The 15,736-nt window shown below is 46.1% G+C and overlaps 1 protein-coding gene across 10 annotated transcripts in view; it reads right to left on the bottom strand.

The window, feature by feature from the left end:
* Positions 1-15,736, bottom strand: part of Garnl3 (GTPase activating Rap/RanGAP domain like 3) — a 145,694-nt gene that overhangs the window by 13,207 nt on the left and 116,751 nt on the right. For 8 of the 10 annotated variants that reach the window (XM_078048246.1, XM_078048247.1, XM_078048239.1 and 5 more), the window contains 5 exons: positions 15,618-15,716; positions 15,173-15,289; positions 14,451-14,626; positions 12,278-12,436; positions 6,898-6,964 (listed from right to left, as the gene is read on the bottom strand). In XM_078048246.1, the coding sequence (XP_077904372.1) occupies positions 6,898-6,964; positions 12,278-12,436; positions 14,451-14,626; positions 15,173-15,289; positions 15,618-15,716 (618 nt within the window). Of the gene's footprint in view, positions 1-271; positions 3,819-6,897; positions 6,965-12,277; positions 12,437-14,450; positions 14,627-15,172; positions 15,290-15,617; positions 15,730-15,736 lie in introns of all 10 variants that reach the window. The other 2 variants (XR_013438305.1, XM_078048242.1) reach the window with 2 other exon arrangements.

Genomic DNA, 15,736 nt, shown 5'->3' with positions numbered 1-15,736 from the left:
AAAATCAACAAACCAAATATGTATAGGTCTATTTCTACATTCTCTATTATGTTCTATCAGTTAATTTATCTTTATATAATTATATGTGATACTATAACATATATGTATACGTATGTATATAAAATCATTACTATAAAGAAATGTGATTGTTACTCATTTGATAATAACATTTGAAATGTTATAAAACTGAAAATTATGACATTGAAAAAATTGAATGAAGCCTTATCACACCTTTTCTTTAGTAGCATTTTATATTCTACATAAAATTTACCTGAATCAACAGGACCCAACTGGCAGGTAAATAGATGGTGAATATATTCCTTGACCCTCAGCTTCTTCCCAGAATGAGACTAATTAGCTGCTTTCTTTCTTTCTCTTCCTCCTTCTTCTTCTCCTGTGATGCTGGGGATGGAGTTCAAGGCCTCGTGCATTTTAGGCAAGCATTAGCTGTTCTTGTCACCCGGCACAGTGATACAGCCTGGCCAGCTCCATCAGGGGCTTCCCACATGTGCCCAGCCAGTGTTACTCTTGCATACGAGTCTGTTGGAAGTCAGTCATCTTCTTTTCAGTCAGGATACATTTACCAAGCATTGAATTATGCAAGGCAGAGTGTGCCCAGGGCTGAGGTTCTGAAGGTGAATCAGACAGGGTCCTGCCCTGCTTGACCATGGATAGGAAGACAGGCAGAGAGCCGAAGAGCACAGGGCACATGCTCTCTCAGCAGGAGGCAGGGGGGCAGTGGAAGCCCAGGTATGGCACATACTCCACATGGGCGGATCAGAGCACGCTCCAAGTGCTGGAGGACAAGAGTCGGGCTTCTAGGAAAAGGGAGCAGACTATCAGTTTCCAAGGAAAGAGATGAGAGGAAGTGGACCTGGAGGATACTGTGTGTATAAGGAGAGGCAGGAGACAGGCCAGGCACGGAAGCAGGCAGAGGCCAGCTTGGGAGAGGGGTTCACAGCCAGGAAAGGTGAGATGGCTAGATTAGGGTTTTAGGAAAGTAACTCTCAGCAGTGGAGAGTAGAGAGGCAGGCAGGCTGCTGTAAGGCACAGCCAGAGTCCAGTTAGGTTATGCTCCTTGGGCCGGGGAGCAGCTCAGCAGTAGGGCACTTGCATGTCATATGCAAGGCCGGGGTGAGATCCCCAGCATTAAAAGAAAAAATTACCTGCCTCATACAGTGACCCAGGTAAGGAGGACTGGTCCAACAGCAACAAAGATGATGGGACATTTGTGATTAATCAGAACTCTGGGGAGACAGCTGGGACCCTGGTGGCAGGAAGGTACCTGGGGGCCAATGGCCTGGGCGACAGGTAGATGCTATGGCCTTTGCTAGGGCAGGGGCTATGAGGAGGGGCTCCTGGGAGGAGGCTCTGGAGTTCAGGTTGGATAAGGTGAGCCTGAGGTGCCTCTGGGCTGCCGAGGTTGGCCACTTGGTGAGGAGTGAGACGAAGCTGGAGCCCTAGACTAGGCCTGGCTTTGAGGTACCAGTGGGAGGATGAACCTCCAGGGCAAGGACCCAGGCCTTTGGCCAGACGAGGTTTCAGTGGTGACTGGAGGAAGAGACCAAGGAACAAACAGCCGGAGAAGAAGGAGGAAAACAAGAGGGGACAGAAATCAGGGAGAAGGATCTGAAAGGGGAGCAGGCCGCAGTGTCTGAAAGGTGGGGACAGAACGTGTCCTTAGGTGTCTTTCTCTCTGTTATGGCTGTTGGATACCACTGGGCACAGTTTGGTTCAGTTCGGGGATACCAGCACTGTGCCCGCCCTGTGAGCACTGGACATGGGCGTTATGGGCACTGGTGTTCAGTGGCAGGGACTGTCCCTTCTCTTCTTGCGTAGCCTGACTTCTCACGCTCATCTCTCTGGGCAACACCTTCCCGTGACATCTTATTACATGGAATCCTATACAGCGTCATTGGTCTTTTTGAAACTCCTGGTGTCACCTGCCTCAGCAAGATGGGAGAGGTGAGAGCCAGGACGGCCGATCAAGGACAATACCATGGAGCAAAGGCGGTGGCAGCAATAGAGAGGTTCCACTTAAGCACCAGGAATGAGCACCCCTCCGTTACCCTGTACAATCTGTTGGACTCCTTTGACGTCACCACTGTGCCTTGTAAAACACTGTTTACTGTTTCACAACAGTTTACCTGACAGAATGAGTTATTAAGAAAGGGGAAATTAACTAGAGTTAGGGAAGAAAAAGGATCCTCGTTCTCAGCTTGCTTCCCGTGACATCAAAGTCTTCTGAGAAGACTCCCCTCAGGACTCTGCCCTGCCACGCTGGGTGCCCACTGCATGCACCCTGCCAGTGAACTCAGCGCTCAATGGTCTGCAGTGTAGCTGATCTGTGTGGCCACTGTTCCTTCTCTTTCGGCGCTTCTAAGCAGCCTTACAATCAAGTGTTTGTTAACAAGGTCCTTATGACCAAGAGGGGTCCAACTTTTGCCCCTTCCTTTTCTCTTTTTCACTTAAAGGAAAATTCTTTACTTCTTCAGGGAATCTTTGTCTTCCCTTTGGCCATTGTTTTATGCCTCTGCAATCAGGCTTTTGTCCTGTGGCTTCCAAAGAGCCCCTCTTCTCAAAGTTTCTGATGCCTGGCAAACTGTCCAGTGCAGATCTGTCACATCTGGTCTGCCAGCCATGTGGCACAGCAGATGGCATCCTTCATTTTCTTTTGTGGCACTGGGGAGTGAACCAGGATCACTTTACCACTGACCTACATCCCCAGACCTTTTTAATTTTATTTTGAGACAGGGCCTTACTCAGTTGCCCAGACTGGCCTTGATCTTGCGAACCTCCTGCCTCAGCCTCCTGTATCACTGGGATTACAGGTGTGCACCACCATACTTGGCAAACTTGGTCTTCTCAAAGCTTCTTTCATGTGAGGAAATGATATTCTCCATGGTTCCATGCCAAAAAACAACAAGTTTCTTTTTTTGTTATCTTTCTCTCACATCCTACATTTCAAGTGTCAGCAAATTTTCCTGGTTCTTCCTCATTTTGGGGGGAGCTGAGGATCAAATCCAGTGACTTGCACATGCTGATCATGTGCTCTACCACTGAGCCACACCCCCAGCTCTTCCTTTAAAAAAAATTACGTTTAATTTAAAAGAGTAATATAAACAAGAAAGTTTCACATACTGTTGCCAGGTACAGTGGTGCATGCTTGAAATCCCAAAGCCAGGAGGTTGGCAAGTTCAAAGCCAGCCTCAGCAACTTAGTGAGATCCTAAGTACCTCAATGAGATCCTGTCTCTAAATAAAATACAAAAAGGGCTGGGGATGTGGCTCAGTGGTTAAGTGCCCCGGGTTCAATTCCTGGTACCCAAACAAACAAACAAACAAAACATTGTTGCCATGGAAGGCTGGTGCTTGCTGCCGAGAACCTGCAGCCAGGGGGGGTTGTGGATTTGGGGACTACACGAGATCTTGGTTTTGAGATTTAAACACATCATGAGTCTGACTGCTTCTTGGCACATCTGATGCTCTCATTCTGGTCCAGGCCATTGTCACCTCTCATCTGTTGAGCACAATCCCCTCTAGCTCGGGTTTGAATGTGTCCCCAAAGTTCATGTGAAACCTGATTGCCAGTGCAGTAGTGCTGAAGGAGGGCCTGAGGAGAGGCACCTGGGTCCTGAGGCGCTGTGGGGTGGTCAGGGCTGCTATAACAAGGCTTCAGGAGTATGTTTTCTTTTTTTCTGCTCTTCTGCCACGTGAGGAGAGCTTGCCCCTTTTTGGATCTTTTTTCTTCCAGTGTTGGAGACACAAGAAGGCCCCTCAGATGCCCATACCTTGGTCTTGACTTCCCAGCCTCCGGAACTATGAGAAATAAATTTTGGTTCTTTATAAATTACCCAGTCTTGGGCACAAAGGCAGCACAAAGGCCTAAGACTTCCTTCACTGAGGTTACCGAGGGCAGCCTGATGTGCGGCACTGGTGGAGGGATGTTTTTAAGAATCTCACTGCACAGGAAAAAGCTCAGAGCCTATAACCTTCTCTCGCTAGCTGATGGAGAACAAGGCTGACAAGCACTGTTTCTAATTTTAAAATAAAATTCTTTGAAAAAAGGTCCTTTCTCCATGTTGATACCCTATGAGGATTAAAAAACTGGGATCTGCTGAGTGTGGTTCTGCACATGCCTGAAATCCCAGTGACTTGGGAGGCTGAGGCAGGAGGACTGCAAGTTTGAGGCAAGCCTCAGCAACTTAGCGAGACTCTGTAAAAATAAAAATAGTAAAAGGACTGGGGATGTGGCTCAGGGTAAAGCACCTCTGGGTTCAATTCTGGGTACTTGGTCCCCAAAATAAATGAATGAATAAATTGGATTCTGAATCAATACTTTGATGACTCTGGAATAAAAAGAAGAAAAAGAAACCTAGCTGTGCCAGGAGATGTTATAGGCTTTACAGCACAATCCTACTTAATCCTCAAAATATGCCGAGAAGCAGGCTTTGCCTTCTCAATGCTGCTCACACAAAAGTTAAGACTTCCTGACGTTTAAACCAGTCACATCAAGAAGTTGTGCTTACGTGAGCTCTTCTAGTGCTCTATGTGTGATCATCTTTAAAACATCATCAGCAAACACATGAGTTCCCTCTGAGCACTGCAATGTATAACTGAGATTAAAGGTCACAATAAAGTGTTCTTTTCTTTCTTTTTTCTTACTCTGGTATTCAACAGAGAGATAATTAGGAGAAAATAAGAAAATCATGGACATGTTGAACTATTTATACTCCCTTCCCAAGTTCATCTTGTGTATACGTTTTTCTCAAATAACATATAACTGGAAGTCACAATCTGTTACAAAATATTGTTATCATTAACATATGTGAGGTAATGATTTCTTCTATATAAAACTCTGGGTTTATAAAAGGTATTATAAATTTTACTTTTATTTTAATAAAAAGAAACTGATGTGATAAAAATCAGCTTCAAATTTTGGGGGAGTCAATCATTCTGCAGCACCTTGCTGAGAAGGGCCTTCACTGCACAAGTGTCTGTGACCAAGACAAGAATGTGGACAAACCCAAGTGAGGGCTGTCGTGGGAAGGAGTGACAGGGCCACCTGGCAACCACATGGAGAGCACTTGGGTTCTCTGGGGCTGTTCACCAGGTACCTGCAACCTTCTGGGAGAAAGGGAGATAAAAAAGGAACACCAGACTCCTGGTCCAAAGAAAAGGGCATGACTTTGGAAGCCCTGGCACTGCCAAAGCCTGGGCTCCTATGGGGTCTGGGAGCACACAGATGCTACCTTCTGATATGGGGTCTGTGAAAAGACACACACCCACCCCGACCTTAGATGACACCAGAGGCTGGAGAGAGACATCACGCAGCCAGGGAAAGGCTCCAGGAGACCAAGGGGCCACTCCCATCACATGTGGCATGGAAGCTACTGAGTGGGCACAGACTGCTCGGTCGAGCTTCTCAGTGGCAGAGGGGACGCCACTTGCATTGGTGCCGAGCTTTCTGCTTGGGTTAATCTTGTATCCTAAAACCCACTCTGCTTCTCTTTCTCCTAAGCTTCCTCTGTCCTTTTGAAAATGAAACAAAAACAACCACCACAACCATTTTTACATCATTGTTATGTTTTTCTTTTTAATTAAAAAAAATGGTTTTGTTTCATTTATTTTTTATTTTTAGCTTTTTTTGATACAGTTTCTTTCCCCATATAATTTTTAAAATCAAAAGACCACACTTTAAAGACCCATTTTTTGAGAAAATTTTAAGTTAAAACCTGTGGATAAAATATGTCCCAAGTGATTGACTGACTGTAAAGCGCTTCCTGCCTTGCAACTACCTTCCCCTAACTTAAGCCCCATAAATCTTGAATTTTGAAAACATTTCCAAATTTCTTTGCTTAATTGATTTTTTTCATATTTGTTCATTACAAATTAATTTATTAAAATATCTGATTCATGAGCTATAACCAGCATCACTATACTAAAATGATATAAGTTTAGGCTGGAAAATATGTTTTAGTTAAGACTGGGCAAACTTACAAAGAGAATTCTTTTTTTTTTTTTTTTTAGTATAAAAAACCCTTCTTATTAAAGTGCAATATTACCTTTTGAAATGCTGAAAATTCTCAAACACATTACCTCATACCTTTGGTTCCAAAATCCACTCTGCCACCTAACCCAAACTAAGCCAGCTGTGGCTGGCCCAGGCTGATGCTGACTTCATTAACACCCAAGAAACACAAAAGCAGGATATAGCAGCCCAAATTGCCAAATCAGATATCCAAAATGGCCCCAAACCTAAAACTTTTTGAGCATCAACAAGTGGAAAATTCCACACCTGACCTCACGTGATGGGTCACAGTCAACATGGACATGCATGAAAAATAGTGAATAAAATTACATAGATTATATATGAAACATAAATGAATTCTGTGTTTAGATGTAGGTCCCAGACCCAATATATGTCATCGTGTATGTGCAAATACTCTGAAATCCTAGAGATCTGAAACTGAAACACTTCTGGACCCAAGAATTTCAAATGAGGGATTCTTAACTTACAGTAACAGTGGTTAAAATTTGGGACTCTGAAATCAAGAGGGTCCCAAGTGTTTTGAGGTTGATGCTTTGAGGTTGTATGACCTTGAGAGAGGTAGCACATCTGCTGCAGGCGTCTGCAGTGAGCATTAAATGAGACAATGACCACTATGCACTAAGCACAGCCCGTGGCACACAGCAAGGGCCCCTGACTGATGCACATCTTGGAGATAGCATCTCTGAGAGGTCTGAGGCACAGCAGAGATCCAGGGAGGGACATGTTTTTTAGCTGCTTTCTAGAGTGCAGTTTGAACCCAGGATAATTCATCAGGCAAATCTAAGGACAAGTCCCTTTCAGTTGCCCATCAGGGCAAATGTGAATAAGAACACAGCCTCGACTTACAGTTGTAGCACAGGAGCAGGCCAGCCTCTCCATCTTCGTACACATCAATAGCTGCAACAAAATTAACCTGCAATGACAATGGGCAGCGGTAGTGGCGGGTGGGACAATGACACTTGGAAAAGACTTTTCAAGCTACAGGTGTCTGGTGGCACCCTTGGCCCTCTGACACTAGGGTGCTGTGCTGTCTTTTGGCCTCAGCAGTACCCAGAGCACCACCTGGATATGTTCACTGGAGGCGTGAAATACAGGAAAGGTGCCACTTCCCCCTCACCCCAGGACGTCCTCGCTGCCTTCTCATGCCCTCAGGAAAGCCTTGCTCACCAGCATTTCTGCCTGGGAATTCATTTCACACTCACACCAGCCCTGGAAAGTGGATGGCACTACTCCCATTTTACAGATGACAAAAGTGAGGCTCAGGGAGGTGGTCAAGACCTCAGCTGGAAAGTGCCACAGACTCCCATTGAGGAGCCTGTGGGGCAACTTGTGCAGGCATTGTGCACAAGGCCTGGTACTTATAGACGCTCAGTGGAGCCTTATGGAGCCTGTTCCAGTGAGCGCACTCTGTGAGAGCACAGTCGTTGGGTCCTCTCAGACCCCTGAGGGTCCCAGTGGGTGATGGGCAGTTTTATTACTCCCTCAGCTCGAGGCTGTGCTGCAGGAATGTGTCTGCTCAGCCAGACTGAGCTTTCTGAGGGAAGGGGCTGTGTGCTACATTGCCAGACCTGGGTCCTTGCCCCTCACCTTGTGCTGACTGTGGAGACAAAAGCATGCTGGGTTCAAGGGCATGGTCTTTGGAGTCAGGCAGATTGGCTTCAATCCTGCCTCTGCCACTTAATAGCTATGTAACTTGAACCTCAGTATCCCTTTTAGGATTCTAAGACATAATGCCATGACATGCTATAAAATGGGGCTTGGTATGGAGAAGCACTCATTCAGTGGTGGCGTGATTATTGTAATTATGGAAAACCTAACCACAGGGGCACAGAGACCTAGAGAGCCTCTGGTTGAGTGATAGAGCCTGTGAGTTGTTTGGGGTGGGTGGGGTGGGAGGCTATGTCAGCAGAGGGGGATATGCAGGAAGCCTTCTAGACCAAGGTCCGTGCCCTAAGCAGGGGACCTGGGGGTGAGGGGGGGGGAAGCTGGCCTCAAGCAAGTCCAGCAAGGGGTTGCAGGACTGCTGACAGATGACCAGATTCAGGTGGTAGGGCAGGTGGGCTCCAACCCCAGGGGAGTTCAGGGACAGAAGACCATGACTTGGACTTGACCATGTTCTCCTTGGGTATTGCCACTCTGATCAGACCTTCACTAGCATTCACCACAATGAGACCCCTTTCATGCTTTGACACATATACCTGTCTGCATCCTAGGAGTGGGCCTGGGAGGTGTCACTCCCCAGCACTGTTTTCCTAACCAGGTGAGGATACCAGACTCAACTGTGGTGCTTTAAAACCTATATTTCTGGGTTCTTGCTCCTAGAGACCCCTATGGAGGAGGTCTGGGGTAGGCCACAGCGTTGAATTTTTAATTGATTAAAAATAATAGATCTTGGGCTGGGGTTGTGGCTCAGTGGTAGAGTGCTTGCCTAGCATGTGCGAGGCCCTGGGTTCAATCCTCAGCACCACATAAAAATAAATAAAATAAAGGCATGTGTCCAACTGCAACTAAAAAATAAATTTAAAAAAATTAAAAAAAAATAATAGATTATAGGGATTAGGGTTGTGGCTCAGCAGTAGAATGCTCGCTTAGCATGCGTGAGGCACTGGGTTTGATCCTCGGCACCACATAAAAATAAAATGAAGGTTAAAAAAATTAAAATTCTTTTAAAAAAAGAAGTAGATTGTTTTCTTGGCATTTTAAAATCTTAAAAGTAACATGGTGGGTTAAGGTTGTGGCTCAGTGGTAGAGCCCTCGCCTAGCACATGCGAGGCTCTGGGTTCGATCCTCAGCACCACATAAAAATAAATAAATAAATAAAATGAGGTATTATGTCTAACTGCAACTAAAAAATAAATATTAAAAAGAAAAGTAACATGGTGGTTGTAAAAATCTCAAACACAGACTTGCAGGAAGTAGAGTCTGGCCCTGCTGCCCCTTGTCCAAGTTGGTAGAGGCAGCTGCTACTGGCTCAGTGGTCAACCCTCCCATGGGGTTCTAAGCTAGCCCAGCTGAGAACCACTGGGCTCTGGGTGGCTGAAGATAGGATATGGGCCCAGTTTCAACTGGAACCCCAGGTCCAGTTCCCAGGACTGCAGTTCCTTCCAGAGTATACCCTGGTTTTAGGAATGAGGCCAAGGTTGGCTGCTAGAGCTGGGGCAGTAGGTCACTGTAGGCCTACTGGTACAGGCACCTACTGGTACAGGCACTTGGCTTTCAGGATGCTGTTTAGTGTTTAGACTTGCCTTCTCTCAAACTGGGATTGTCTCAGAACCTGAGGTGGAGTGAATCCTGAAATGGGAATCAAGTGGTGGCTGGGAAGAGGGGAAGAAAGGGGTAGGAAACTAGGCCACTCTGATCAGTACTGGCACACTGCAGAGCTGGCACCAGCGAGTGCCACTTCATGAGCTGAATCCCCACGACGCTGCACTGGCTCTCTGCATTGTTGTGGAGGATAAGAACCTCTTGGTAAAGGCCAGTCTGTTCCTGATGGGACTGCTTCTCACTAACTTTCACAACCATGCTGCTCACCACCTTTTCCACTCTCTAGGACCTAGCGCCCCATTAGACAGCAAGTTCCTTGCAAAGAGGCATAACTGTGTACACCTTGGCACATGCCTGCTTAGCGAGGGCTCCACAGATGCCCGTGTGCTGCTGGAAGACTGTGCACACTGACCATCTCCCAGTCAGGACCCAGAGAAGGGCTGTTTTTCTTTTTTACTTAATTTTTTTTTTTTTTTTTGCTTTTTAAAAAGCACATTGAAGAAAAGAGAATTTTAGAATTATTTTCTACTAATGTCATAAAAACAAAATGTGGAGGTCATCAAGGAAAACTGATTCAAACCCAATTTTTCCTGGGCCTTTATGAATCAAAAGAAAAGAATTCAGAAGCACTCTAGTGAGTGATCAGGGTATATAAGCACACAATAACTGTCACGTGAAAGAATTTAATAAAATGATTTTTCTCTATACTAACCCTGATGAATAATCATTAAATGGCACAATTATCAACCACTAGAGTATGATTTGTTTTAAACCAGAACATGCCAGGAAGTGTCTCTGAAATAAGATGAGTACTTGTCCATTAGAAAAGTCATGTCAAACTGGGCATGGTGATGCACGTCTGTAATCCCAGCTGCTCAGGAGGCTGAGATAGGAGGATTTCGAGTTCAAAGCCAACCTCAGTAAAAGTGAGGTGCTAAGCATCTCAGTGAGACCCTGTCTATAAATAAAATACAAAATAGGGTTGAGGATGTGACTCAGTGGTCATGTGTCCCTGAGTTCAATCCTTGGTACCAAAACAAACAAACAAACAAATAAATAAAATAAAATAAAATAAAGAAAGAAAGAAAGGAAAAAGAAAAAGGCAGGTCAAGTCCTGGGAGACTGGTTGTCAGGGACAAGACAGACTGAACATAGACCTGAAGGCCATGATCTTTTTGCCTCTTTTTGTTGGTCAGATAGTTCTGAAAAGCAAGAATGTGGCAAGAATTTCAAAGGACCGACTGGGCTTTCTTTGAGAACTAAGTGGGCTGGTGGAGGTCACAGGCCCCTGAGAGAGGCCCAGGCTACTGCTGGCCCAAGTTTCCAGTGACACAGGTTCTGGCTACTGCTGGGGTGGAGAGGCAGAGCGGCAGAATAGAATCCTTCTCCCGCGCCCTGGGAAAATTGAAAAATCTTGGTTCCCAAGTAAATTCTGATTTGATTGTCCTGCCTGAGGTCAGAACAATGAGCTTTTTAAAGTTCCCAATTGCCACCAGGGTGGAGAAGGATGACGGAGCACACCACTGGCTTCACACTTGGCTGAACATTAAAATCACCTTTAAGACTCCCCCAGCCCCTGTCACCTCTCAGACCAGTGAGATCTCTAGGGAGGGACATGAGCATCATGGCTTTTAAAGCTCCTCCAAGGACTCCAACTGCAGTCAGTCTAGGAAGCACCAACACAGAAAGGAGAAATGCCAGACTCCTTTGCGATGGAACACAGCTGGAGACAGAAAGACTTCCTAATTAGATCTAGATCTTTCTACTTCCAATTTTTCTGTTCTCTTAAAACCTTGCTCTAATTAGGTCCTAAGTTTTCTTAAAATAGTAATTTAGCAATTTTTTAACATCTTTTAAAAAATTTTTAGTTATCGATGGACCTGATACCTTTATTCCATTTATTTATGTGGTGCTGGGGATCAAACCCAGTGCCCCACGCAGGCGAGGCAAGTGCTCCACCACTGAGCCACAACCCCAGCCCAGTAATTAGAAATTTTAATGAATATTTAGATAGAACACATACCAGTACTATTTATAAAGCCCAATTGGAAGGAGTTCTATGGTCTGATTCAGTGAAACAGGACTGGGGTCGGCCTGTGGGCTTGGAAGCCCTCCTGAGGAACTCTATTTTCTCTGGGGTAATGCCCCCATTCTGCTTGTCCTTCGTAACTATGCAGGATGCTGGTTCACAGTGGACCATGTGAGCTTCAAGCAGCACCATCTCTCAGGCTGTCCCCAACCTCACAGTGGTTAACACCCTGAGGAGCTCTGTGATGTGCTAAGGTCATGTGAAGCCATCACCAGTGCACAGGTTCCAGGCCTCAGGGTGGTGAGTGCTCACCTCTGTGCAATAGAGACCTCACACAGTCATCATTAAAGCTACAGAACAATTTTGGTGGCCCTAGATTGCCTCAAAACAGAAATCCTTGTTCTTCCTGCATCCTGGGTCAGGGATGTGAACCCCCAGTGCTGACCTGCTCTCGCTCTCCTAATGGGGTTCTGCCCCATCTTTCTTTCTTCTGGGCCCCTAAGAGGCTGGAGAAGGGTGCTATGACCATCATAGCCACATAGTCCTCAAGCTGTGAATCTGCAGGGCCACAGACAGCAAGCTTGATTTCCAAAGGCCTTCCCTGGATGCATTAGCAATCTACTATTCTCATTTATTTTGTTAGTTATATTCTGCTTTTGGATTCTCCCTGTCATTTATTTGGAAATATACAGAGGCTTGATCTGGGTGGCTGAGATCTGGAAAAGCTAAGCAGGGCAACAGAATGGTTGTTATTAGATGAATCTTTCTGATCTGCAAAGATGGCAACTTCATGTAGTTCAGCCTAAATAGCATGTTACAAAATACAGATACACGGTATGCAAACAGAAAGAAATCAGAGTCACGGCATCCGAAGTTAGAAGACATGCCTCCTCATCTCTCCTGGTTCCCACTGTCCCTGCAACCATTGCTTACCCTGCTGGCCTCCACATGGTGCAGCCTGAAGGCCTCCCCTGTGCTCTCGTTCACCACATCAAACTGGTGTCGGTAAGCCACGCAGATGAGGTTGTCGCTTTCTTCTGTTGGCCCGTCCACCAAGGTCATCACTGCAGGGGAGTCGGACAGACAGATCTCCTGTGTGGGTGATGATGAGTAGGAGACAGGTTAGGACAGGAGCAGCCACCTTCATGTCAGCCTCCACCCTCTGCTGTCTCCTTCTAGAAGAGGTCCCTGCAGAGGCCAGTGTTGCAGGAAGGCAGGGTCAGGGTGGGGAGAAGGAGCCAGGGGTCCTACCACACTACTGCCTCCCATAATCTGTCCTTGAGACCTCTATTACAAATTGGATCCTAAGGTAGGGTGGGTTTTAGCCTTCATGCAGTCTGTTCTGGGATTGCAATAATAATTGCAAGTAACACATGCCAGGCGCAGTTTCATTGAATCTTTTTTTTTTTTTTAAAGAGAGAGTGAGAGAGGGGAGAGAGAGAGAGAGAGAGAGAGAGAGAGAGAGAGAGAGAGAGAGAGAGAGAGAGAGAGAGAGAGAGAGAGAATTTTTAATATTTATTTTTTAGTTCTCGGTGGACACAACATCTTTGTTGGTATGTGGTGCTGAGGATTGAACCCGGGCCGCATGCATGCCAGGCGAGCGCGCTACCGCTTGAGCCACATCCCCAGCCCTCACTGAATCTTTGTAACGAGCCCTTGTAGTAGGTATGGTGGTGTTCTAGTTACAGATTAGGAAACTGAGGCTCAGAAGTCAAGCAACTGGCCCACAGTCAGAGTTCATACATGGTAGACAGAGCCAAGATTTGAACTTGGGAAATCTGACTTCAGTCACACTATATATGTAAACATTCATTGAAACAGCCAACTAGGTTGGCTGAAGAAGGTTGACACCTAGTTGGACCAAGATTTTAATTTGTGTCATGCTGTTCTGTCCCTCTCAAGTGAATAACAGCAGAAACTGATATTATAATCCAGGCCTAAATCAAGGCAAAAATAATTTCTCAGCTCACCTATAGAAACACTCAGCTTTAATGTCCAATGTTGTCCTATTTCATAGCTTAATGTGCTGTACTTGTGAAAAGATATGAGACAGGAAGCTGAGGGAAGGGACTTCACCTTCAAGGGTGTCTCTCCCAAGGCTGCACCTCAAAATCTACCAACATACCTCTGACAAGGGTGAGCAAGGTGGCTCTTCCCAGAGCTTCTTCCCACCTCTCCAGCCACCAAAACCACTGCTGTCTTGTGCCTATATGGGTCTCCACTCTTGGCCCCTGTGCTCTCCTCTACCTAGTGACCAGACCATCATTGTTTCTTTTCTTTATTTCCCTTTTTTTTGGGAGGGGGTGGTACTGGGGATTGAACCCAGGGGCACTTTACCACTACATGCCCTGCCAGTCCTTTTTATTTTTTTTGAGATAGAGTCTCACTAAGTTTCTGAGGCTGGCCTCAAACTTGCAATCCTCTTGCCTCAGCCTCCTGAGTTGCTGGGATTACAGGAATGTAAACTCTGCCAGAACCATCTTTTAAAAACATGCCATATCTCTGCTTCAAACCTCCAGGAGCTTCCCATCCACTCAAGAGCCCAAACCAATAGCCTTATAAAGGGCCTCAGGGTGCTAGAGAGTCTGCTGCCTGCCATGGCCCCTCAGTTCCAGCCACCCACGTCTCTGGAGTAGGCCTTCCATACTCCCTTGGTTTACAGCCTCCTGCCTAGAATACCCTTTCCCCAGGTATCCTCACGGTTCACTCCACACCTATTGTGGGTCTCTACTTGGAGGTGACCTTTTCAGGGAGGGCTTATTGGTTCATCTAAAACAGTGATCCCAATTCCCTGCTTCATCAGCCTGTGTCCCCCTACCTGACTTTATTTTTATTCTTAGTATCAAGCCATCACAGATTCTTTAAAAAGCTATGCCGGTGAGCACAAAGGCTTTGCTTGGGTCACAGCTGCATCTTCTTGGTGCCTAGCATGGTCCCCCCTGGGTTTGCTGCAATGAATAAGCTTTTACCTTTGACTTGTGGGGTAAATGAGGGTGCCAGAGATGAGGGCTCCCTAGCTGGTCACTGAACAGTCTCATGGCTGGAAGGAGGGAGTGATCTCATGACACCCTGGTCCTGAGAGAAGCCATGGGAAGAGAAAACCTACCCTGATGTACTGGAATTCTTCAACAGGTGACTCCGACAGGGGAGATAACAATGAGACACCAGTCACCGCACTTGGCTTGTTGTGTTTCCTTGTGATCAGAAGCAGTTTATTCCGAATTGCAACTACGATCCTCAGTTCTTTGCTATGGTGAGTATTTATGGCATATAGGTGGCAGCCTGGGAAGAAAAACGGATAATACGCAACACACGACAAAAGGGTTTGAAAGTTCCCAGGCCTTGACAATTTGGAAGTGGTTCCTAAGAACCCTGGGAAGTAGCATAACTCAGGAAATGAACTAAGAATGTTTCTGACACCAGGCAAAATGGAGACCTGACATGCAAATGAGATAGAATTAAGAGAGTTATATTCCTTCGGTGTGTGGACATGGCTCCTACCTATTATAGGACAGGACTTAGATGGAGGGTGATCTGAGCTCCAGGAACCAAAGTCTAAAAACATCTTTACTCCCAAATTTGATAATGGAGGTTGACTCACCTCCAAGACCTGTAATGCAGTGCCTCAGATTTCTCCTAGTCCTCAATATGCTTTTCTATCTTTCAAGCTTCTTAAGGAAACCTAATTCTATCTTTATAATGTTTGCAAGTAAAAAAATAAACCAATAAAAATCAAATTCCTACTCATTTTACTTTAAGTAAAACTTGGGTAGTCTAAGATAAATAAATGAATTGAATAGAAACAGCCAACAGGAAGATCCAAGTCACCTTTGGTTTTCTCCAGCTTGTTCTCTCTGCAGTCAGAGCGGCCCCTCCCAGTCTGCCTGCCTTCCAGGCCCTTCTGCACAGCGCTCAGCCTGAAGACAAAGAGGCGGGCATCTTTCCCTGGTGACAATGGGAAGGGGGCAGATTAGATGGTCAGATAACAGGACCTGGAGGAGTTCCAAGGTTGGACAGCAGCGAACAGGGCAGGAGGTGTTCTGAAATTCAATACACCCCATGCCACCCTTACTCACGTATCATGGATGCGCCCCTCTTTCCTCCACTGCTCTGCCTCACCCTGAATAAATGGGCCACCAAAAGGCCCCAGTATTGACACTGGGAAAAAAACTGGGGCCCAGCCTATGCAGTCAAACCCTAGTCACCCTTGGTGTAGGCTGAAGAAGGCCACCTGTTTCCTCCCTCCCAGAGCATGCCACCGAGGTGGTACCACCTTTGTCTGCTCTGAGAACCAGAAGATCCAGAGTCTCCAGCACATGCATCTGCTTCACTGGCAGAGTTCTGTCAAACACAGGCACGGATGGAAGGTCATCTGGAAGAGAAAGCTGGTTA

Source organism: Ictidomys tridecemlineatus, chromosome 4, assembly GCF_052094955.1.
Source record: "Ictidomys tridecemlineatus isolate mIctTri1 chromosome 4, mIctTri1.hap1, whole genome shotgun sequence".
Classification (NCBI taxonomy): domain Eukaryota; kingdom Metazoa; phylum Chordata; class Mammalia; order Rodentia; family Sciuridae; genus Ictidomys; species Ictidomys tridecemlineatus.
The sequence above is the reverse complement of the archived record's forward strand: the minus strand, read 5'-3'. Positions and strand labels throughout refer to the sequence as shown.